The sequence below is a fragment of the Cygnus atratus genome, chromosome Z (genome assembly GCF_013377495.2).
Source record: "Cygnus atratus isolate AKBS03 ecotype Queensland, Australia chromosome Z, CAtr_DNAZoo_HiC_assembly, whole genome shotgun sequence".
Classification (NCBI taxonomy): Eukaryota; Metazoa; Chordata; class Aves; order Anseriformes; family Anatidae; genus Cygnus; species Cygnus atratus.
Window position 1 is genome coordinate 73,369,587 of NC_066396.1, and position 21,532 is coordinate 73,391,118.

A 21,532-nucleotide genomic window follows, 5' to 3' on the forward strand; every position below is an offset into this window, starting at 1 on the left:
GGGAACTGAAGAACTGAAGCAGCAGATCAGCATAAAATACTGTTATTCATAACGGAGAATGTGCAGTTCACTTTACATACACAGGGCCTACTCTGGCTGCAGAAAAAAAAGCAAGCAGGAAATCTTGAGAAGATTTTCACTCCCAGAATAAGTTCCCAAGACATAAATGTAGACACCACCTCTCCTCACAGGAGAATTTAATGTGTGCTGGCATAGCCCAGGAAGCAGGAGGGACAACAGAGGAGATGCAGCCTTACACACATCACATGTGCTAGCTACTCATATGGAAGCTCTGCTGACCATGGACGAGCATTCTGGTGATGGCATGCATTAGGGTTCACTTATTAGGTGCTGCATTATTAACCTTATTAGATAAATCAGTAAGTCAGCAAACACTGTTGTCGTAACTTTTCTTCTATTGCATTAAACTCACAGCTCAGGGAAAAAAAAAAAAGAAGAAGGAGGAGGAAACCCGACTTCTTCTAAAACAAAGTATTTTTTAAGCAAATGTTTTTCCACTTCAGAAAAGATTTGTATAAGGTTTGACCCAAGTTTGAGGCAAAAATTATGCATTTTAATTTATCCAAGCAGATTGTTCTATTTCTGCTGTAGGAGAAACATAGATGATAATTTTTTTGCAGGGATGTAGTTTTAATGAGATATTCACTTAGAGCACCTGAGCACTCTGGTAAGGACCAGTGTAAAGAGCAATTTTAGAACAAATCAAAACACATCATGATGCTTGCCTGCTCTTTTCTTCTTGCATCACCCACTCCACACATTTTTGCTGTTATGTGTCTTTTACAGACCCTTAACGTGCTTTCTGCACATTCACCAGGTGCCAAACTGTACCCATGGGTAGGCAGAAAAACAGCCATGAGGTGGGTGAGCTCAAACATGGATCAAGCCCCTTGTAGCCTGAGGTGCGGAAGCCCCTCAGCTTAGGAATGATCATGAACTCCATGATCACACTTGGCCCATCACAAGTGCAGGGTAAAATGCTCTAACTTGAACTTCTTTGGCTGATATTATCACTTACACCAGCAACAAGCTCACAGTATATCTGGCCAGCAGCACTGCAGAAGTAGAAAATCTGTTAAGCTGCCTTAAAAGACAGTTGTGTGTGTCTGAGTGCAACATTTTAAATACCTCACGTTCAAAGGTAAGGAAAGCAATACCTGTCTTGTGACTGAGCTAGAAACCAACAGGAAAAAAAAAAGAAAAAAACTTTTGCATGGTCTGAAACGAATATCAGTGTGACACCTTTGAGAAGAGATGTGGAGAGTTTTAGGGACAAAGGCAACCCTAGGGAAGCATCCATGTGCCCCTGAGGGGCTGGAAAATGCAGATGCTCTCATAATGTTCTTGTAACTCAGCTGGCAAGATAGAAAACAGTTTGGTTCATTCTCCTCAAAGCTTTGTGCATCTAGCAGGGCCTCTGAAGGCAAAAAGGGGACAATCTCAGTAAATTGTTACCATTATGTCTCCCCAGTTCATGACTGTACAGTACACATCTGGAGACATCCTGTGGAAGCTGAACAAAAAGGTGGCACATTTACACCAGGCTTTGAGGACTAGCAAGCATCCAAGGGGAGGCTTAAACCACCTCATGAATGCACCACACTGCTGGCACCCCTTGCTCATGCTCTGTCCCTAAGGGAGGGTAAGGGGCTCCCAGAAGTCACAGTGAGGGACAGCTGGGTCTCATGGGTGGTTCGGGGGGGTCACATGAGAAATGTCAAGGCTTCAAGGACAGCTGAAGGGGAGTGCTGGGGCCATTTGGGGAACAAGGTCTCACAAGGGCAGCTGGATGTGGGTAACCATATCAGTAACAGCATGTAAGGGTGGGACAGCCTTGCTATCAGTATCAGAAATACCAAATACAGGTACAGCAAAAGAAGAAGGAATGGGTAGAAAGATGAGGGGAGAGCTGGAGGGTATGGTACCACCTAAAAAACACCTTCCCTATCTAACCACTTTCAAAAATTACCAGTCCATATTCTCCCTCTCCCTAAATTCTGTACAGGTGTAAATGTGTTTCCCCATGCCTTGGATGTGAAAGCTCGTACATCCTCTGTTAACAACCCAAATACAGCCAGCAAGGACCAGAGCAAAACGCAAAAGCGCTGTGCAAGCTGCATCCTCAGCAAAAATACCACGCCGAGCCTCTGGAACCACAGAGCCTGGAGAAGTCTACTTACTGGTTATATTCTCCATCTTAAAATCTGTAAAAAGACAAGACAAGACATGAGGAAGGGTAGTCATACAGCTGGGTGCCAATCTGGGAGCGTGGCCGTGGGAACGCGCCAGCGCACGGGCGCAGGCAGGACGGTGCCCACTTCGCAGCCTTTGCTTCTGCTGCAGGTCGTGGGTGGCATCCTGCCCCCCTCCCTCGCCAAGAAAGCAGCTCTGCAAACGACGGGCAGCACGCAGCCTCTTACCGAAGAAAGGGATGCGGGTGCAGGCACTGGGGTCCTGGTGCAGGCTGGGGAGCCTGTTGCACTCGGGAAGAGCGAGCAGCATCAGCCCCGGCTTGTAGATCCCCCTCTGAGAGTTTTCCTCCATTGAGAGCCATTCCTTAAAGCAGTAGAGATCCTTTACAGCAAGGCAATTCTCTCTACATCATTTTGCAAAAAACAGTGAAATACAGGGGTCAATGGCTTGATAACAGCTGCTGCACTTAGCAGTGATGTGCAGGGGTTATGCAGGCTGACAGAAAACCATTAACGGGGCTACACTTCTTTAAGCCAGTCTGTCTGGCTCATAAACCATAAAGGAAACTCTCCATAAAATGTAACAGCTTCCTCTAGGAAACCCACAAAGCTACATTTTTAATGAAGCAGGTTTATGCTCAAGACACAACACACATCGCTGTCTGTGAGTTCACCCCCATCTTTTCCTACACATTCACTGCCATCTTCTAATAATAACATGTCTGGGAGTTATCTTAGCATTTTTGGTACATTCTAAAAATCTTACCTGTCTTCCATAAATATTACTTAAATCTACCATCTATTCAAGCAGGTGAGCAAAAAACTTAATCTTTTCTAAGCTAAATATTTGCCTACATCTTTAAACTCACAGAATCAGCCATGAAATTTTCTTCTTTTCTCCATAGACACCTTTCTCTTCTTTTTTTTTTTTTCATCTGCTGTCTGCAGCAAAACCTTTACAGTGCCTGATGAAATAAGAAACCAAACTGCCTCCTACCTAATGTATTGCCTCCCTAACGATGTGAAACATTCACTGTCAAGAGGTGCTGTGGATGTTTAAATGTTCTTTAGATCTGAAGCTGTTTTGTGAAGAAGGCCAAGACAGAAATATCTGCTCTGGAAAATGAAAAATAAAAAATGAAGCTGTACCATATTGGTAACTTCGATTGTTTGCTGTATTATTAATTTGTCAGTGATTCATTTATTTTTTCAATTATTCATTTTTGAGAGCCTGAGTTGCAAAACCAGCTTTGAGGTCATGTGCAGAGATGATTTTTGCTGAACTCGGCTGAAGTCCTTTGAGGATGCATGTCCTTCCTGACTACCACAGAACAACACAGTAATGCAGGAAAACACTCCTGGCATCCGTGGTGAAGGCTTTAGCCAATTTCACCACCTGGTGGGCTGCTGCAATCTCTTTTCTTGTTGTCTACCAACAGCTTTGGCAAGAACAGATAGCCACGAGCTTCAGTGATGACTACCAACACTGAAAACCTTCTGCAGCACCTGAAGGATGGAGGCCACCAGGAATTTTACCAGGGCAGCAGCTCTTTGCAATGGCAATGAATGCTCTCCATAGCAGCAGGCTGAAGCCATTGAAGGTTCAGCTGCCCTGCTTGTGGTTTTAGCCCATGCTGGTTTGCTCCTTCCTCACTTCCATGACAGCCAGAATGTATCCAGATGGCGTAATATTTTAATTTTATGTTAAACAACATGTGGAATAGGAATGACTTTCTGAAGTAAGAAATGCTTAGCTAGGGAAATGGAAAAACCTTGCCTCCGGGGCACTGCCCAACACTTGGGAGACCTGGATTGCATTAGCTGCCTTCACTCCCAGAGCCTGGACATCCTTGAACATGCCCCGTAATCAGCGTGCAACTGCAAAAAGCCGAAAAACATTCCTCAGCAAGCTACTGCATTAAAGGCAGGTTGTCTTCACCCGCCAGCCACCGCTGCTGGTAGGGGAGCATGGCGAGGCTGCCGGAGGGAGGGACAGTCGGTCTCCTGCAGCTGAGGTCATGCCATTGTTATAGCACTTAATCCCCAGCAGCAAGAGCTTGGTGAGGTCATATGCAAAGATTACTTCAGAGTATTATTAGAAATTTTATGTAATGTAAGTGACAGGGAGACAAAGATCAGGAGCAGCCGAGGAGGACAGGTGGGACCACAGCCCACAGAGCACTGTTGAAGAGGAGGTGGGGGCACGCAGACCAAGGGGAAGAGCTTTCCAAAACAAGACTCTTCCCTGGAGCTGGACACTTCATATCAGTAGCGGTCAGAAGAGAAACAGAAGGATTGTCCCCTGCTATCACAAAAGCAGTCTGTGTCAAAAGCCAGAAGCAATCAAGAATTATGAGATGAGACATCACTTTCCCTTAAACAGGAAAATTCCAATTCTAATCAAATTGCATCTTAACTTATGTGAAGTTTTTACCATGTTCTTCTCTTCCATTCCACTTTATCTTGTTTTGCCCACTTATTATTTTTATAAAAGTTCTGCACAGCTTGTTTTTCAGTTTTTGTTCCAGCTAATTAGCTTTCAAACCAAAATTTCACGGGAAAGAAGAAATGTTGCAGTGAATAAGTAAAAAAAATAAAAACACATGGAAACATAACACGGGAAGTCTGTCCCTGAAAAAACAGATTTCTACAACCTCTGGGATAATTAAATTCTTACTCATGAAGCATTTCAGCTGAAAACTGGTGTTGTCTAGCCAGTTTCAGCAGAGAGGTATAAAACTGTCAGTAGAAAGCAGATAAGATAATTGGAAAGCATCCAAGACTGTGCAAAATGTGTTCAAGAGCCCCCTGGGGTCTCAACTGTTCAGAAGGACGTACTAGATGCCTGAGTTATCAAACGGAGCATGGGGCTAGGCTTTGGGATGATGAGTTCTGGGGACAGGAAACTGGAGGGACGCCATCCCAGGGATCTTGTGAAAAAAGACACATTTAAATCCATGGTAAAATCACTGGGAAAAATCGTTAAAGGAAAAAGAAAATGGATGTATCTGCAGATTGGCTCATGGGTTTGAAGGATGGTGCCAGACTGGTCCATTAAGGATTTAGGCATATTCGCAAAGGCTTTGCCTGCTAGCTAAATGTCCTGTGTGAGCGCAGAGAGCACGACGATTTATACCACTCAGAAGTGCCCAGGGAGAGCAGATCTCCATTCACAAATCCAGTTACGGTCCTGCAGGTCCACTTGCGAGCAGGGGGAAAATGAAGCCAGCGCCATACCCAGCCCTCACTGATATGTCTTGTGGAGCACTGTGCAAAGTCTTTCTCTGATAAATGGGCCGTGCATGTGTGGCTGAGATATAAATACTGTCACACATCTTGAAAATAGGCAGAGAGACCGTGCACTAAAGGGCACAATGACAAAGAGCAGCACATCAAGGCAGTGGGGAGGAACCTGCCAACAAAAGGCAAATTTCAGCACTTGTTTGCAGGATTACTTGTGGGTATTTGCACACACACCTTTCTCAGGATATATGCCACGGCTGTGCTGTGAGCAATACTGAACAGCACAGGCTCCAAATGGAGAACCCAACTCACTGTCAGGCTTTGCACTGGGGTTTTCCTCTGTGCCTTTGTTTTGGAGCTATGGAAGGAGGAGTGATCAGAAAGGCCCTGATTGTGAAGACAACATGCTGTTGACTGTCCTAAAAAGCCCCTGCATAACTGGAAAAATAATTTCCAGTAGACTACATCTGGCCCACGTCCAGCTGGTGTAGCGCTGCCTATGTTCTTGCCATGTCTGCAGACAGAACAATCATTTCAGTGGAAGCATCAGAACTGGGGCCTCTCTCCCAGTAAACCCTGATCTGAACAATCTGTTTCAGGATTATGGTTTCAGAAAAAGAAAGCATCACCCCAGAAGGTCTACAGGGGGCTGTCTTCTGCAGGGAGCACCAGGCAGTCCTCGTTCCATCGCAGGGAGCTCCAGCAGATCCTCAGCCAGAGGCAGGGTGCAATGTGGCTATGTATATTTAGCGCTCACAGGAAGATGAGCAGCGGGAGTTTCAGTGCTGAAAAGCAAGACCTATGGGGAGAGCGTGGAGAAAGCTGGCTTATTCCAGTCTGAGAAGCTGGGGAAGGCTTCGTAAAATCTTGCTGTGAAGAGAGGAGTGATGAAGCTCTTCTCGGCAGCCACGGGGGAGGACAGGGTGCGATGAGGGAGGGCTGCCCGGTGGGTTGCACGGCCCCTGTGCCTGGGACGTGCCGCACAGGCACCTGTCAGCAGGGGATTAGCTACAGCACGGGATGCTTTGCTCCCTGCCAGCCCTGTTTGACTGCACATTGCTCTGGCTATGCGAGGACATGTGTGCCAGCGGGGAGGTTTGGTTTGCAGGTGCAGTTACACTGGCAGTGTCTCCAGAGCAGTCTTTTTCTGTTCCATCATTGCGGTGGTGGGAAGTGCTGAATGATTAGTGTCCTACCTTGGCCACATCAGCTCCACATTCTGTGCCCATATTTAGTCAAAATTCCGAACTAGCAATGACTTTCTGATAGCAGCAATGAGTACACACTGGCCTAGCAAGATTTAACTGATAACAATGTGTTAATTACTTATATCGTTCATGTCATTCGAAGGGATATTTCTTTTCAGCACCTGCCACCGAAAGCCTGATATAACACAGACCCCTGGGCCTGAAAGCCACTCTGAACCCCACCAATGAGCACAAGGAGAGCTATGTCAGGTCCAAGGGGTGCGTACAGAGTGGAAAGAAAAGGAAAAACTCATATAAGCCCAGGGAGACCATTTCCGCTCAGTGCTACTGCAAAGCCACGTAAACTCTCGCCATTTCCAGCCTCCTATGCATCCATCCCCGCAAAACAAAAGTGAAAGACGAACATTTCTTGTTACTTACCTGCACACGGGCTTAGGGGCTGGCCCAGCTCCCGAGGGCTTGCACTCCTGGAAGATGTAGTTACACAGCAGGGACTCAGCGGCTGGTCGGCAGAAGGAACTCACCATTTTCAGCTCAGTCCAGGCAGTGTGCATGAGCAGCTCTTGGGTCTCCTCAGGGTCAGCGTAGGAGGAGTTGAAGAATACAAGAGCATTGCTCGCCAGGATGGCACTGCACACCTCACCTCTGTATGTGCTGCAGTAGCCTGTATCGCCCTTGTACAGCTTGCTGTTGGGAACAAGAGCAAACAAACCAGGTAAACCTGCAGCCTTGCACAGCTGCAGGAACAGGCACCAGGTACTCAGCTGTAAGACTAAAGGTGAGGAGAAGTGAGTGTGCAGATACAGGAGCTGAGAAGAGCTAACGCCATCCCAGCACGGGGCTGCTGCAGAGAGCCACGGCAGGGGCAGGGGCAGGAGCAGGCACAGTCCTGAGTAGCTCAGAGCACAGCAGGCTCGGCTCCTTCTGGGGCTGTTCATTTACCCTTCCTGTGCTTTTTGCATGCAGCATGGTGTGGCTGTCATCCCTCCTCCACCAGAAGGAGGTCAGCTCCCAGCACGGGGTCAAAGGATGTGCCCCAGCCCGGGTGGGCACTGCCCCTGGGGCACACCTGGGAAAAACGCCCCTCCTGCCCCAAAGCATGTGGGAGGAGCTGGGGGTGCAGCTGTCCCCATTGCTCAGCCACCAGCATAACTGGGGTCAGGGAGTTCAATTCTCAACGTGCCAACCATTTGGAGCAGCCAGCAGAGCTATTTGTATCCTTGCCTTTTACTGCTGTGACCAAATAATCCCCCATTGTCAATGCCCTGGGGGGTTCTCACTGTTTTTCTTAGGAAAGCTGGACTTACATGGGCAAGGGAATACAGAGGATGCCCAAATTTCTGCTTTTCAGATGCTGCACTCAGTAGGTGACACTCTCTGACACCAATTTAGCTGCACTGCTTTAGGGTCAATTGATTTTTTTTATTCCTTTCCTTAGCTGTTCACCATTTTGGCACTGGGCAGCTTCCCCGCTGGTCCCACGCTGCCTGTGGTGCCCACCTCAGCAGAGGTCGCATCCTGCACACTGCCCGTTGTGCCTCCTGTGCAAGGTGCGTCCTTGCCATGCCCCGAGAGCCACAAAAGGGCACAGGCACACGTGGGACAGCTGTGCTGCTGGCTTCGGTGGGCTGCGGGAGCAGCCTGGCAGGATGCCGGTGTTACCAGCACACCAGCGCTGGCATCGTGCTTCCTCGCTTTTTTACAATCCTCGGAGTGACACGGGTGGGAGAAGCAGCACTAAGGTGTTTCTCACAAGGCCTGGCCACAGAAAGGGGATTTTGTGTAACAGCTGTCGAGAACAACTGCAAGAGAGGAGCATCAGAGCACTGCACCCACGCCCGCCACATGGACACGGGTGACGGCGCAACGCCTAGGTCTGCAGTCAGCACCGGAGTCACAAAATCCCTTGCTAACACCCTGCGCTGATCTCGCACGCCCCTCTGAAGGAGGCGAGCCCTCACAGGCAGCCCTTGCCAGCAGCACAGCAGAGCCATTTGCTCAGATTTCCTTAAGCTCTGCTCTTTGCTCTGAGCACCGCCAGATTCAGGCGAGCCCTCGCATTTTCCTCCCAGACTGATCTGCCCATGCCACATGTAGAAATACGCTAGGGCTCCAAAAATAGAAAGCCAGCCTAATCGTTCATCACTCCAGAAAATATTTGGCAAAAGTGCACCTCTGATCACGGACAAGTAGCTTTACCCATCCACAACTTTGCTTCGAAGAAATATCTAAACCTCTCTTGCCCTAATGTTGTGATCACTGTACCAAAACACATTTATTGGCTCTGTGCAGACAGGAGCTTAACTTGCTCCTGTAAATTTATAAGGTTGATGAAGCCTGACTGTGAACAGAATTTACCCCAGAGTATTCTGCCCAATGCCATATTTTAAGCAATCTACTGATATGTGATCCACTACTGGCTTGATACCAAGGCATCCTTACCTCACAGGCCTGGGCTCTGTGCATGCTGTATAAAGAGCTGAGTATTGCCTTCAGGTGAGCCTCACACCTGGCATCCAGAAACCCACTCCCTTTATTTGAGCAAAATCCACCAAATACCCTTGGTTCATCATCATTCCCTTCCCCGGCCCACAGAAAATCCCCAGGGATCCACACAAACCATCCTTACCTCCACTCTGCCAGGGAGGCACCGGGTCCAGCAATGGTGACGAGCCAGGAGAAAGAAGAAATGGCAAAGACATCAGCAACACGTCATTGCATCCTCTGTGGTAACTAAGATTTCCATGACAGAAAATCTGTCTGAGAGCTGTAAGCTGTCTGGAAAGGGTGCAGCTCACTTGTTTTGCCTCTTCTTGTAGGGAAGATGAGAAGGGCAGTGGGGAAATGAGGTGAGGAGGTGCGCCACTGACTGCAGACCTTGCTGAGGCAGGTTCCTGAACCCTAAGCCCATACCTTCACCTTATCCCTTGGGCCCTACATAACTGGCAGGCCACGTCCTGTGTTTAGTGGGAACCCACATGGGGCCGGGTGGCTGGGGCTTCTCCCCCTGCCCATCCCCATCAGGAGATGTCCCACCAGCAGAGGTTACCTGGGCACGGCAGCTGTGTGGGCCACATGGGACCACGGGGCAGCAGGAGGGATGCAACCCCCCAAGGAGCTAACGACCTCTTGGGAAAGCTATTTTCACCTTGCTGTTAGGCGACACCGATGTTGGGCCGCAGCCACGGCTTCCTCCACATGGATGGGCTTACCGAGTGCTTCTGGGACACAGCGTACGAGACAGCACCAAGCACTCAGGAAGCGACAGCTGTGCCAGTCTCCCGGGTGTAAGAATATATGAGGAAATAGCCCGGTGGGGGAGGCACTGGTACTCAAATTTAGCCCCCTGCGAGCCATTAGCTCACCAAGTCGTACCCTCTGCCTCCACCTCCCACCCTGCTGCTTGCCCCCAGCAGGAGAGCCAGGGCTATGGAAAAGTTGTGAAGGATCCCCACCCTCCCAGCATACCTGAAATGCTGATGGTTGCGGCAGCTTTCGCAGCACCGAAGGTTTTGCTGTGTTTGTTGGTGGCGAGGCAAGTGAAAAGGCCAGGTCGGGTGACGTACACCTGCAGCCTGGAGTCAACCACTCTGTCCTTGATGCTTTCCACTATAGACCCTGCAGAAACCTAAGAGAGTAAAAAGCCCACTGCGGTGGTGTTTCCCACAAAGGCAAACAAACAAACCAAACGAAAACCCAAGAGACCCACCCCCAAGCACTGAGGTTGACTGAAGAAGATGCAGCAAGCAGATGAAAGTGGCAGAGGGCTGAACCAGAAGGCACTATTTTGCTGCTTTCATAGCTTTTGCAGACAAAAGCAAATGTTAAAGACCTCACCTAGTCCACGCTTCAACAATACTTTTGCAATTAATTTTCAGTTCTGAAGGTCTCAGATTTTTGTGGCTAGTTACTGCAGGATCTCTGCTAGCAGATTGTTTGCCTACTCATGCCTTAGCAAGGAAGGGCACAACATGGCTTTGTGGGCTCATGCCTGGCTATACGGATGGAGAGAAGAAAATAGTCTTGAAGACATTAATTCTGGATTAACACAACCACTGCCACACATAAAGAGCAGTGGTGTGCCAAGCAAACGATCTGTCTCCCACACTCCAGCAGATACCCAATAGATTTTCTGATCTCGCACCTGGAAATGCGGAATGGGCTGCAGATGTGGTGACATTGGCCAGCTCTTTTCCTAGGTGAATGAGCTTGGAGCCTGCTGACTTTGGCTAGTCAGACTTGGTATTATCCTCAAGTCCTTTGTGCTCATTTGTCACTAATTAAATCAGAGGACAGGGCACACAAAGACTCTGCCTTGCAAAGGCTGTAGCACCAACCTTTGTTGCCTGCTCTATTCTTCACACCATTAGGAAGCAGCAGGAAAAACTGAAAGGAGATGTGGTCGTCCATGGGTCCTGCTGGTGCAACTTGAAACTAAGGACAGTGAGAGTTGTATCACTGGATCCATATGAGCAAAGCGCTCTACTGACACAACTAGCTGAGAGATGAGACAGATTAACCTGACCTTCCTGGAAGACAGCAGAAATTATTTCAGTGGGATCTCTATCTGCTTCCAAAGATATTAGTGGTGATAATTGAAAAGCAAGAAAAGATGTATCAGTGTTGTTTCATGTCTTTAGGAAGCACGTTGGTTTGTCTCAAAAAAATATATATAAATACGTAAAGTAATGCATTTGTTCTGCCTCTCTCAAGCTTTGCTCAAAGATGTGGGGTGAGGGAACATGCATGGGAAGAAATCCCTTAATCAACAGACCAACATCATTATTGTAAATATTGCATCAGAGATGTGTGGTATGCTGGTCACCATGCAAATGCAGGGACCAGGGATATTTTTTGGCATTATGCTATCAAGTCAATTCAGGTGGATGAGAACTCTGGATAATTTTTCACAGGCTTTTTTTTTTTAATTGTAGTATTGTTCAGATTTATTTTTACATTTTTTTTCTGCCCAGAACCTAGCCAGCACTGAGCAGTGTATGCTGTGATCCCATGTATGTGGTGGAAACAATTCCACCCCCTTCATCCAACATGCTCTTCTTCTCCAGATCTCACCAGAACCCCAGGAGAACAGGTTGTCCAAAAACACAGATCCTCAATGCACTGAGGCCTTTTCAGAGAAATGGTGGAAGACCTTAACCAGCCTTCCAAAAAGAGACCATTGAATTCTTCAACTTTCTTGTTCTCTCAGCTACTGTGAAGACTACAGACAGGAACATGGCCTTTGGCGTAGTCATTGGCAATGGTGGCTAAAAAGGGTCTCAAGGATATGTGTAGTCCATTCAGAGGACTATGGCAGTGGCCAGTAAGGAAATCTGGATGGATGCAGGGGAAGGGACCTGCCTGCAAGACTGAGCACAGAATATAGTACAGAATATTATATAGCTATATTATAATAGCTAAAATACAGAAAATGGGGCCTAATAAGACTGGAGGATACAATAAGGCTTAGTGGAGATAAAAAAGGTGAGACAGCCTGCATAGTAAGCCAGGCTCCTTAATAACATATCTTAATACATGGAGAGACAGGGCAGGATGGTTTCTTCCTCAGGAAGGAACTTCCATGAGAGGATTCATTGGTCCTGTTGGACAAGCAAGCCAACAGGAATGGCCATGGACAGCCAGTGGCCAGAAGGATCCAGGGCTGTGGGGAGAGCAGTGAGAAAGAGCAGAGGCGAATCACTGGTCTGCACACAGGTGCCTCTGCAGCACTGTGCCTCAGGGCCACACATCTTTTAAAAAGCTGCTGGAGGAACATGGAGAATATAAAGCACGACCACCATAACCATGTGAGGACTGGAGGAAATCCACAGCAAAGAGGGGCTTGGAAGGAGTCAAGTGTCCTCCTGCTGGAGAGCTGCTGTGATGGTGGTGGGCAGCTGCACTCCTGGGGGTGCAACACTGGGTGCCAAGTGGCCTACACATGGACATTAAAGCCAGCCAAATTCAAAGCAGGCACCCATATTAAATGGTCAGGATGATTAATCCATGGATCACCCATGTTAAATGGTCAGGGTAATTAATCTGTGGGTCAATTCCCTGTGAGAAGCAGTGGGCACATACAGGCCAAGGGTAGTATGCTCAAGAGAAGTCAGCTCTACTTATGTGCCTCAGTTTATGTTATTTCGTCAAATAAGTCATTTTGTCATGCTACTGTTAGCACATTAGGAGAAAGACCAGGAAAGGTGGCTGCAGAAAAACTTAAACCGGCTATGAAGTCCTCTGAGATACCCAGCCCAGGAGGAGCTTGCAAGCATCTCAAGCATCCTTCATCTCTGGCTTTCCAGATCCCAGCGAATCAACCTGTGCAACATTTGGGTATGAGGGAGAGCATTTCACAGACAAGAACACTGCAGAGGGCAGACAAGGCAGCCTTGGCCTGATCACACAGCAAGCACTGAGAAAGCAGGAGCAGAAACTGGGGCCAAAAAAGAAGGACTTACGGCTTTCCCGTTTTCCAGCCAGGTGACAGTGGGGACCGGAGCGCCTGCCGCCGTGCACCGCAGCATCACCACGGAGCCAAAGGTGACATTTTGGGATTCGGGAGCTTTCAGTATTCTGGCAAAAACTGCAGGAGAAGACAAAGGCACCAAGTTGAACAGCTGAGGGTGGTCTGATGTGGGGGTGTTTCGTCCCCAGCAACTCTCGAAATAGGCCACGTCCCTGCCAATAAAAGTGGAGCAGAGCACAGGCTTCCCAGCAAACGACAGTCTTGGGAGGGGGATGAGGAAGAGAAAGAAAGAGGGCGATGTGGCTGTATTCCACATATTACAGACAAAATTTTACCTCTGGAAATCTATACACAGCCCCATTGTGCAAAAACCACGGGGAGAGCTTGCAGTGAATATGAGGTGAGTTACGATTCAAAACCACCCAGGGGACCACCAGGGTGGCCACTTAATGTGAAGGTTGGGGGTCAGACAAGCTCCTCCGTATGGTCGTGGCAATTAGGACTGACTGTGGATACCCACAAACCCTGGCATTTTCCATGCCATGAGTGCCTGCCCTGGGGGGAGAGCATCCATCATATGGGGGCACAACTAGCAAAGGCTTTGGGAAGCTGAGGCTGCAGGGAGGAATAAGGCTTTTAAAGTCACTTTGCACCTCCACTGCTTCTTTTGTGGCAATAAGGTTACTGGACAGTCTGAAGACAAGGCTTTCCCCTCCCCAGAAAAGATAATTTCTTCTTTTTTTTTTTTTTTCTGAGATGAAGAACTTAAGTATTTTTGCTGCAAATGTGTTTTAATCCAGAAACACTGCTCTTATGGCCTCCACAAGCTGTATTTCAGATGCACTATTTGGACCACAAAGAGGAAAGCAGAGAAGAGAGGCATTTCCCATGTGGAACATCTGAGTTTTGACCCAAAAATTTTAATACTGTCTGTATATATATTATATAATGTCTGTATAGAAGAAGGCTGAATAGCTCTGTGCCATTTCTTACTCCAGTTTCTCATGCTTAGTGAGTAATGATCTCTCCCTACCTTCTGGGAAGCACAGCAATGACTAAAAATCTCCATCAGAAATTTTAGTAAGGGAGATTCTCCTGGAGTTCTGAGGCAAGCATTATATTCTGTTTGCTACTTCTGTGACCTGTATGGCTCCTCTCACCAAAATATCTGACCACATCACAATCTTTTGTGTCTCTGTTTGCCCAATCTACTACTGCACCTCTTGGCATTGGCCACAGGTTGGCCCCATTTCCAGATGAGACCTCCAAACCAGAGCAGTGAGGGGACAAGTGAGGGTCCCCTGGCAGACTGAATGTCTGTCCCTGCCTTTGGGATGTCTTCTATCAACAGCAGGGAAGGCTTCTTCTGCAAAATGTCAGTTGGAATGAAAAAAGCATTTACTTTCCACATACTCCTTCCATCCCGTCCTGGCCTGCACAAAGCTGAGCTTTGTGTTAACAGAGCACCTAAGGCCATTTTTTTAGTGGATAGGCAACACCAGGAATACGTTTCAGCCTGGAAACTTTGCCTCTGTGGAAGTACAGCCATTCAGTGGGCTCCTCGGCAGGGTTTTTTGGGAAGATTGAATTCAGTAGTGACAGGGTAGGAGGACACGTGTTGATCTCAGCTCCCTGATTCCCCCTGCGCATTGCCCCACAGGTGCTGCTTACTGGGGCAGCGCAATTGCCTGGCCAGGGACTCCTCTGAAGAATAACAAGCAAAATGAAGCCTTTTCCCAAGGTTTCGCTCCAGACCATTAGCACCAGATGGTTGTGAATTCCACCCCCAGCACTGTGGGCCAAGCTCATAATTACTTTTATACTTCATTTGGAGAAACACTAAACTTTTGGGCCAGTCATCTGGCAGCGGCTACATGCACATGTCTCCTGCTGAAGCCAGCACATCAAATCCCAAAGCCAGAATATGGCCCTGCATGCTTTTCTCATGCTGCTGTTACTTGAACAGCGTGTCACCAGGACCCTGCCTGCTCTGATCCTGCTGCTCTGATCCAGCCTTGTTAATGCCAAAGTTACCAGCACTCCATTAGCCATTATCTGATACTGGCACGTGTGCTATCCCCTGTACCAGCTGCTCTCCCAAAACCTGCATGGAGTTGTCAGACAGGAGAAAAAATAGGCACCTTTCAACAGACATGGCAGGTTTATGGATGGGGAGCAAAGCCACAGCAAGATCAAATGTGGTCCCCATCGGAGGCGGAGTGGGGGGCAAAAGTCTGGATCCTGCTCCTCTGGTTCCCAGACACACACTGAGGACAGTACTTGTCTCAGCAGCCAAGGCACTGTTGGCTTGAGCATAGGGAAGGCAAAGCCTGACGCCATTCCAACCTAAAGGACCAAATATGGGGGAAAAAATCGCAACAGAAGATATATATTGATGTGTTTCTAGTGTCAGCTTCACTTCTGCTAAGGCACATCAGGCAAACGTATTGTTAAAGATGTGTTTTCCCCAATGCCACTGTCGGGCACCTTGGTCAGCAGGCTTGGAAAGGACCTCTCGCCCTTTGTCTCAGTTGTGGTACATACAAGCACCACAGGTGTCTTGCCCAGCATGGGGAGGATGGCTTTTGGGCTGACTGCAGGTGGGCCAACAGAGGAACAGGCTGATCTCCATAGTGTGAAAGGCTGGAAGCTCTCTCAGTGCTGCCATGTGAATTTCTGCAGTTACAACAACTTACAAATTCCATACTTTAGCACTTAAAGTATTTATATTTACTTGCTTTTTTAAAGTGTTTTACTTAAGGTTTAGATATTTAACTGAAGTACTGTAATTTTTTTTTTTACATTATTTTATTCATGAGAGATTCTCCAGGGCAAGGGCTGTGCTCGTCAGGTCCCAATGGCCTTTCCAGCACCACTGACAGGCACACACAAGGACACATTTTCTAAAGGGCTCTACCTTTGGGAAACCACCGAGAAAAAATTAAAAGCCTTGAGCATTTCCCTCCTTCCCTCTGTGCCCGCTGCTTTGCGCTGACATCCAGGGGATGTGGTAGGACCTCTGGGAGCATCTCTCAGCCCCATCACAGGCGTCATGGGAAAACCAGGGTGGGCTGAGTGTGAGCAGCAAGTGTCACTCTCCGCCAGGAATGGAGCAAGGCCACCAGAACAAGCTCGAGGTCTGTTGTGGCAACTGTACGAGTGACAAAATCTGTCCTGTAGATAAATGGAAGAAGCCAGCCCCCAAAACTATCACTTTTTTTTTTTTTTTTTTTTTTTGGGGGGGTGGGGGTTATTACACAAGCAAGAAAAGAGGAGAAGGAGAGGAAGAAGTGAGGACCCTGACGGTGCCAACCTAAGCAACCTAAGGAGGCATAGGTGGATGAAAGGCGGGAAGAGGAAGAAACAGAAAATGGCAATAAGTGTAAAATTCACATTATTTGCTGCGCTCAGGACACCATTTTGTTTTCACTGTGCCTCAGAGTGAAAATCCCCAGCAATCAGATGATTTCTTACATGTTGGCTACAAGCCTGCCTTGTTCAGATCCTCCTGAATGTGGGTTTTGCCAGGACCTTCACCCATTGAGCAGCATCACCACAAGGTTAACAGCATCCATGTGGAGACTCCCAGGGTCTGGGCATGGGATTTACACAAGGGTATGCCAAAACAGGGGTGGGAAGGACAGGAGGAGAGTGCTCCATTTATTTACTTATTTATTTTAGTAGAAAATGAAACAGAGCGCCTCACTCAGAGGAGCTGGAAATGAAACACGGCCAGCTAAAAGCCCAGCCAGCATGCTCAGTTTCACTCCCAAGCCCCCTAATAAATGTCCTTTCTTTTACAGCCCTGCTAAATGATGTGCTGTATGCTATGGGGCTTGCTAGGAGGTATCTGTACCATGGCCAGCTGCTCTCGTTTCTGAGAATTAGGTAACAACATCCAGTCCAAACAGTAGGGCTTTAACCCAGTCACGAAATTTTTTGTGCTATAAAAAGATTAAAGCAGGGTCCCCCCGCTTTGGGCAGCTAAATCTTTCCAGGTGTCTTCGCCCTCCCTCTGCCTTTGGCTGAGCTGTCTTTCATTTCCAGGGGATTTCAGCCCGATCCAGCAGTCCTGGCAGATGCCGCCGCCTGCCTGGGTCAGGCCTGTTTTTCCATTAAAGCAGGCTGGATTGGGCCACTGGCACCCCAGCAGCAGCATGGGTGGGCTGGGGCCTGGCAGATGCCTTTGGGAAAGGGCCAAGCCATGCCCAGAGCCCCCAGCCCACCAAAACCCTAACCCCCAGGCCCACTGAGGGAGGACACCTGCTGTGGGTGGGTTTTACAGGCCCTAACGCTGGCTCTGATGCACCAGGCCCTGCCAAGCACAGGGGTTGGAGGTGGTGGTGCTTTCTTCATGTCTCCACCAGCGTTGGTTGACCCTTGGCTTCCAAGAGAAAAAAACCAATGTTTGCCAATGTACGTGAATTAACCCAGTCTGTAAATATGGGCACGAATTCACTCTTCAGGAGCTTGCTGCTAGTTCTGGCATACTGTGAAGCATACCTGGTAGTCCAAACTGAGCTAAGGCCACGGAGAACTCCGCTGTGCCAGCAACCATGGAGAGACAGCGGGTGCTCGCTCCCTCCCTGTCTTGGCCTGGCTGGACACGTAAGCAAGGCCTGCCTTCTACACACTGCAAGATCTGACAACCCAGCCTGCCCACCTCGCCTGAGTGTTCTGCTTTTATCATGGAAAAGGGCCTTTGGGCTGGTTATGAAAGTTACATGCTGAAAAATTTTGCCAGCTACGCTGCACAATGCCGTGGGTAAAGGCAGCTCCCATGAGCTAAAGGTATTCTCCTCTGGTGCTGGGAACTGATGGCCTGTGCTGCTGGGATAACTGGCATGGTATACATCACCTTGGGAACTTCCCTCATACAAATACCCTGGCAAATCCTTTGTCCTCTGCACTCTTCACATGTAAACACTCAGTAACTAGTCTGTAAGCACTTTTTCATTTCTGTTTGCCAATGTTCCTGTAGTTCATTCACACCTGAAGCATGACAGATTGAAACGGCTCCTTCTCTACAGAGGGGCTCTCCAGGCTGGAACTTTGCTTACTAATCTGCATGAAGTCATTCATGCTTGCCACCTATGTGCTCTGCAGGACCGTAAACTTGTGCCAACGTGATTGGCGCCTTTGCCAGTAAGAAATTTGGTTGTCTAAATCTCCATCCAGATTCATTCCTTTCATATCCATTCACTCCTCCTGACAAACCTAAGCCAGAGCAGTACCAAGTAGAGGGGCTGCAGTTTCCTTCCCACCAGTGAGAGATAAGGGGATGTCTGAAAATATATTTATAAATGCATAGAAAGCTGCAGCATTTGTATTTTCTGACATTTCAAATTAGTCCCTGTAAAATCCTAATAATTCCTGAGATATCGGGCCTGAAAACCCACTGCACGTTGCATTTATTGATGAACTCTGTGTGCTGCAGCCTGCGGCACGCCAAGCCCCAGGCTGAACAAGCCAGGCACAGTCACACTGGCTCAGAGAACAAACAAATTTTTCAGCAAGCAGCAGCAGCAGCTCCAGGGGCAGGCTCCATGCACGGCTCACCACGCACCTCTGTATGGGAACAGCTCACAGTGTACCTTGGCTGCTGCTCACAGCCTGCTGCCACCCTTCCACCCCCTACTGAAGGTGTTGGGTTGATGATTAAACCCCAAGATAACTGTGAGGTCAGTTTTGCTTTGATCTCTGAGTAATTCTCATCAAAACTTGCAAAGTTTATCTTTTTGCAAGCATACCAAGTAATTACAAAGAGGAACAAATCACCACAGGCAAAGCTGATATGAGACACTTCCACTTATCTCTATCAAATTTCTTACCTTCTTCTATTTAATCCTCATCCAAACATGCTTATTGCCAGAGAACCATGTGCATAGAGATAATCCAAGGGAAAAAAAAAAAAAGAACAAATGCCGTAGGAAATGCATACAACCCTTATATTATTTCTAAGGCAACAGCACTATTAAGCGTTGGCCCTAGACAAGAGCCTGCATATAGCCATAAGCAAGCCGTGCTTCATCAGCCTGCCCCATTTGTACTGCTGCCCTTCAGCTGGTTACCATGCTAATCTGGGACATGAACACCAATGCATTTGAAATTTCAACATTTTCTACCAAATCTCAAAATCTCCGAGCAGTTCTGGCTCCTGATGTGTGATTTGGGAGGTTTGGGGATTGCAGTAGCTCTAAGACCTCGTGCAACACAGGCCAGACAGCACAGCAATATACAGACATGCAACCTCAGGCCTGAGGCTATACAACAACCCCATGAGGTGGACAGCCAGGACAATTTGAGATGTGCATGGAAGGGAGGTGGAGGAAACCACAACATCTCCATCCTGAAGCATATGCCTTCAGACTCTCAGCTCTGGTATCTAATATCAAAGCAAGTTTTTCTTAGCAAGGCAATAGCAGCTTTCCAAGGTAACCTTATTCTAGGGTGAGCGCCAAGATTTATGGATAGTGGGACAATTTGCATCAGCAGAAGGACTCACTGAATGTTAAATGCACTGGCCAGCACAGGAACTTCTCATCTTTGAAAGACTTTGCATCGCATGTGGATGTCCCTGGAATCCTAGAAGCAGACCATGCAAATATGCAAAGCTATAATAACGAGGAGTAAAATGTAAATAGATAGCTTATGTCCTGTGTAACTATATAAAACCTGTTCTGTACAAGCGTTCTTTTCTATATACAGAGCAAACACCAGATTCAAGGACAAGCAGGGATAACGTGTTCAAATTACTTCCCAAGGAAATGAATAAGGAAATTCTTTTCATGTCAGTACTTGTCTTATAGATGTGTTTGGTTTCTCTGAAGGAAAGACCCTTCCAGATCTCTCCACGATCTGGCTTTTGACCATATCGAGACACACCACGTGCTGTTTAACTCTGCCGTTACCTGCTGCTGCCTGCAAGACTGGAACAGAAGTTGCTGGTCTCCTGAATCAAAGAGCAGCTCTTCTGTCCATTCCCTTTGTGTTAGAAACCAATCCAGAGAGGGAAAGAGACCAGTGAAAAGCCGCACCTGGGTTGCTTTTCAGCAACAACTAGTGGGATCACCTTGTGCAGTTCCATGGCAAAACAAAAAAGTCTTCCTGCAGCAGGCAATGACAGGCACTGCTGGGATACCCAAAACTGAGATAAGCCCTGCAGCGTCCTGACATCTGGTCTCCACCAGCAGGTAAAAGCAGTGCCATAAATTTAATTGCATGCCACGTGAAAAGTACTTCCCTTTGTTTTAAAGTGCTGCTCGTGGTGGCTGCTAGGATGCTTCTTGTTTGAGGGTAACAGCAAATGGCCTGTTCCCTGCTCACCTCATCCGTGGTGTTTATGATCTTAGCACTCTCCCTCTCATGTCTGTTTGGGTTTCAGTGCCAAAAACTCTAATTGATCCTCCGAATACAGATATCTATCTTTGTTCCCTATCCTCAACTTTGAATCTGAGGTGTCCTTTCCAGGAAGGACTGCATTCAGTTTGGGGGATATGCGGGGACCATTACTGCACAGTGGCACAACAGCCAGCACACTCTGTTTAATAGTGTAGGCACCCTAAAAATAAAACTAGAACACTCTAGAACTGGCTAGAACCAAAATCTAGTGCTGTACCACTTGGAAGAGTCAGTTATAGTGGAAAAAATAAGTGGTGCGTTCATCTCCCACAAGGCTCCCTGGATGAGAAAGGTGGGAGTGGTCCTTGGGAGACAGGGGGCAACAGCCTTGAGTAAAAGGGGTATTGGCCCACAGACACCTTACCAAAAGTAGATATTTAACTAGATCCTATAAAATTTCCATATTGCCTGGAAAACCCTCCCTTCTGTATCTTCATCTCTGTTTTGTTATCTCATTTTGAAAAGACAGTCACTGGAGGACAACAGTCTCTGTTTGCTCTGCCCCCCTTTACCTGACAGCTATGGATATTCTCTGTCCTTGACTCTCCTTGTTGTGCAGGAAGCACATGCTTCCCAGCTACCCAACACAGTCTGCAGACCAGAGGGATTTTGTCTACAGGATCTATTTTTTTCATAAAAATGCAATTCATGCCATTATATGAGGAACTGACATATCTTTAAAGTGTCTTTCTGAGGTCTGTGTTAGGAGAGAGAGGTTTTTGCAGAAGGAAACAGCCAATTAAAGATGGATTGCTGGTATATTACTTGTTAAAACCTTATGCTCGTAGGAAGCCTGCCTTGCATCTCCTCCACACAGGAGGCCACCGACAGTCACTGGGAGGCACTGGGAGGTACTGGGAGGCAGGTGGGAGACACCTTGTGCCCGCGCCACACCAGAGTAGGAACAGGCCGAATAGCTCGTGCTTGTGTGTTCCTTTCCAGAAGGTCTGCGGCTGTTTTCCTTCTCCTGTGGCTTGCCCCGTTACCCTGTAATTAGC

The 21,532-nt window shown here is 47.7% G+C and overlaps 1 protein-coding gene across 1 annotated transcript in view; it reads right to left on the reverse strand.

The window, feature by feature from the left end:
• MUSK (muscle associated receptor tyrosine kinase) overlaps positions 1 to 21,532 on the reverse strand; it is a 50,525-nt gene that overhangs the window by 12,077 nt on the left and 16,916 nt on the right. The window contains exons 6-11 of the mRNA XM_035564551.2: positions 13,126 to 13,250; positions 10,133 to 10,292; positions 9,294 to 9,300; positions 7,085 to 7,351; positions 2,442 to 2,617; positions 2,202 to 2,225 (exon numbers count right to left, since the gene is read on the reverse strand). Coding sequence (XP_035420444.1) covers positions 2,202 to 2,225; positions 2,442 to 2,617; positions 7,085 to 7,351; positions 9,294 to 9,300; positions 10,133 to 10,292; positions 13,126 to 13,250 — 759 coding nt within the window. The remainder of the gene's footprint in view (positions 1 to 2,201; positions 2,226 to 2,441; positions 2,618 to 7,084; positions 7,352 to 9,293; positions 9,301 to 10,132; positions 10,293 to 13,125; positions 13,251 to 21,532) is intronic.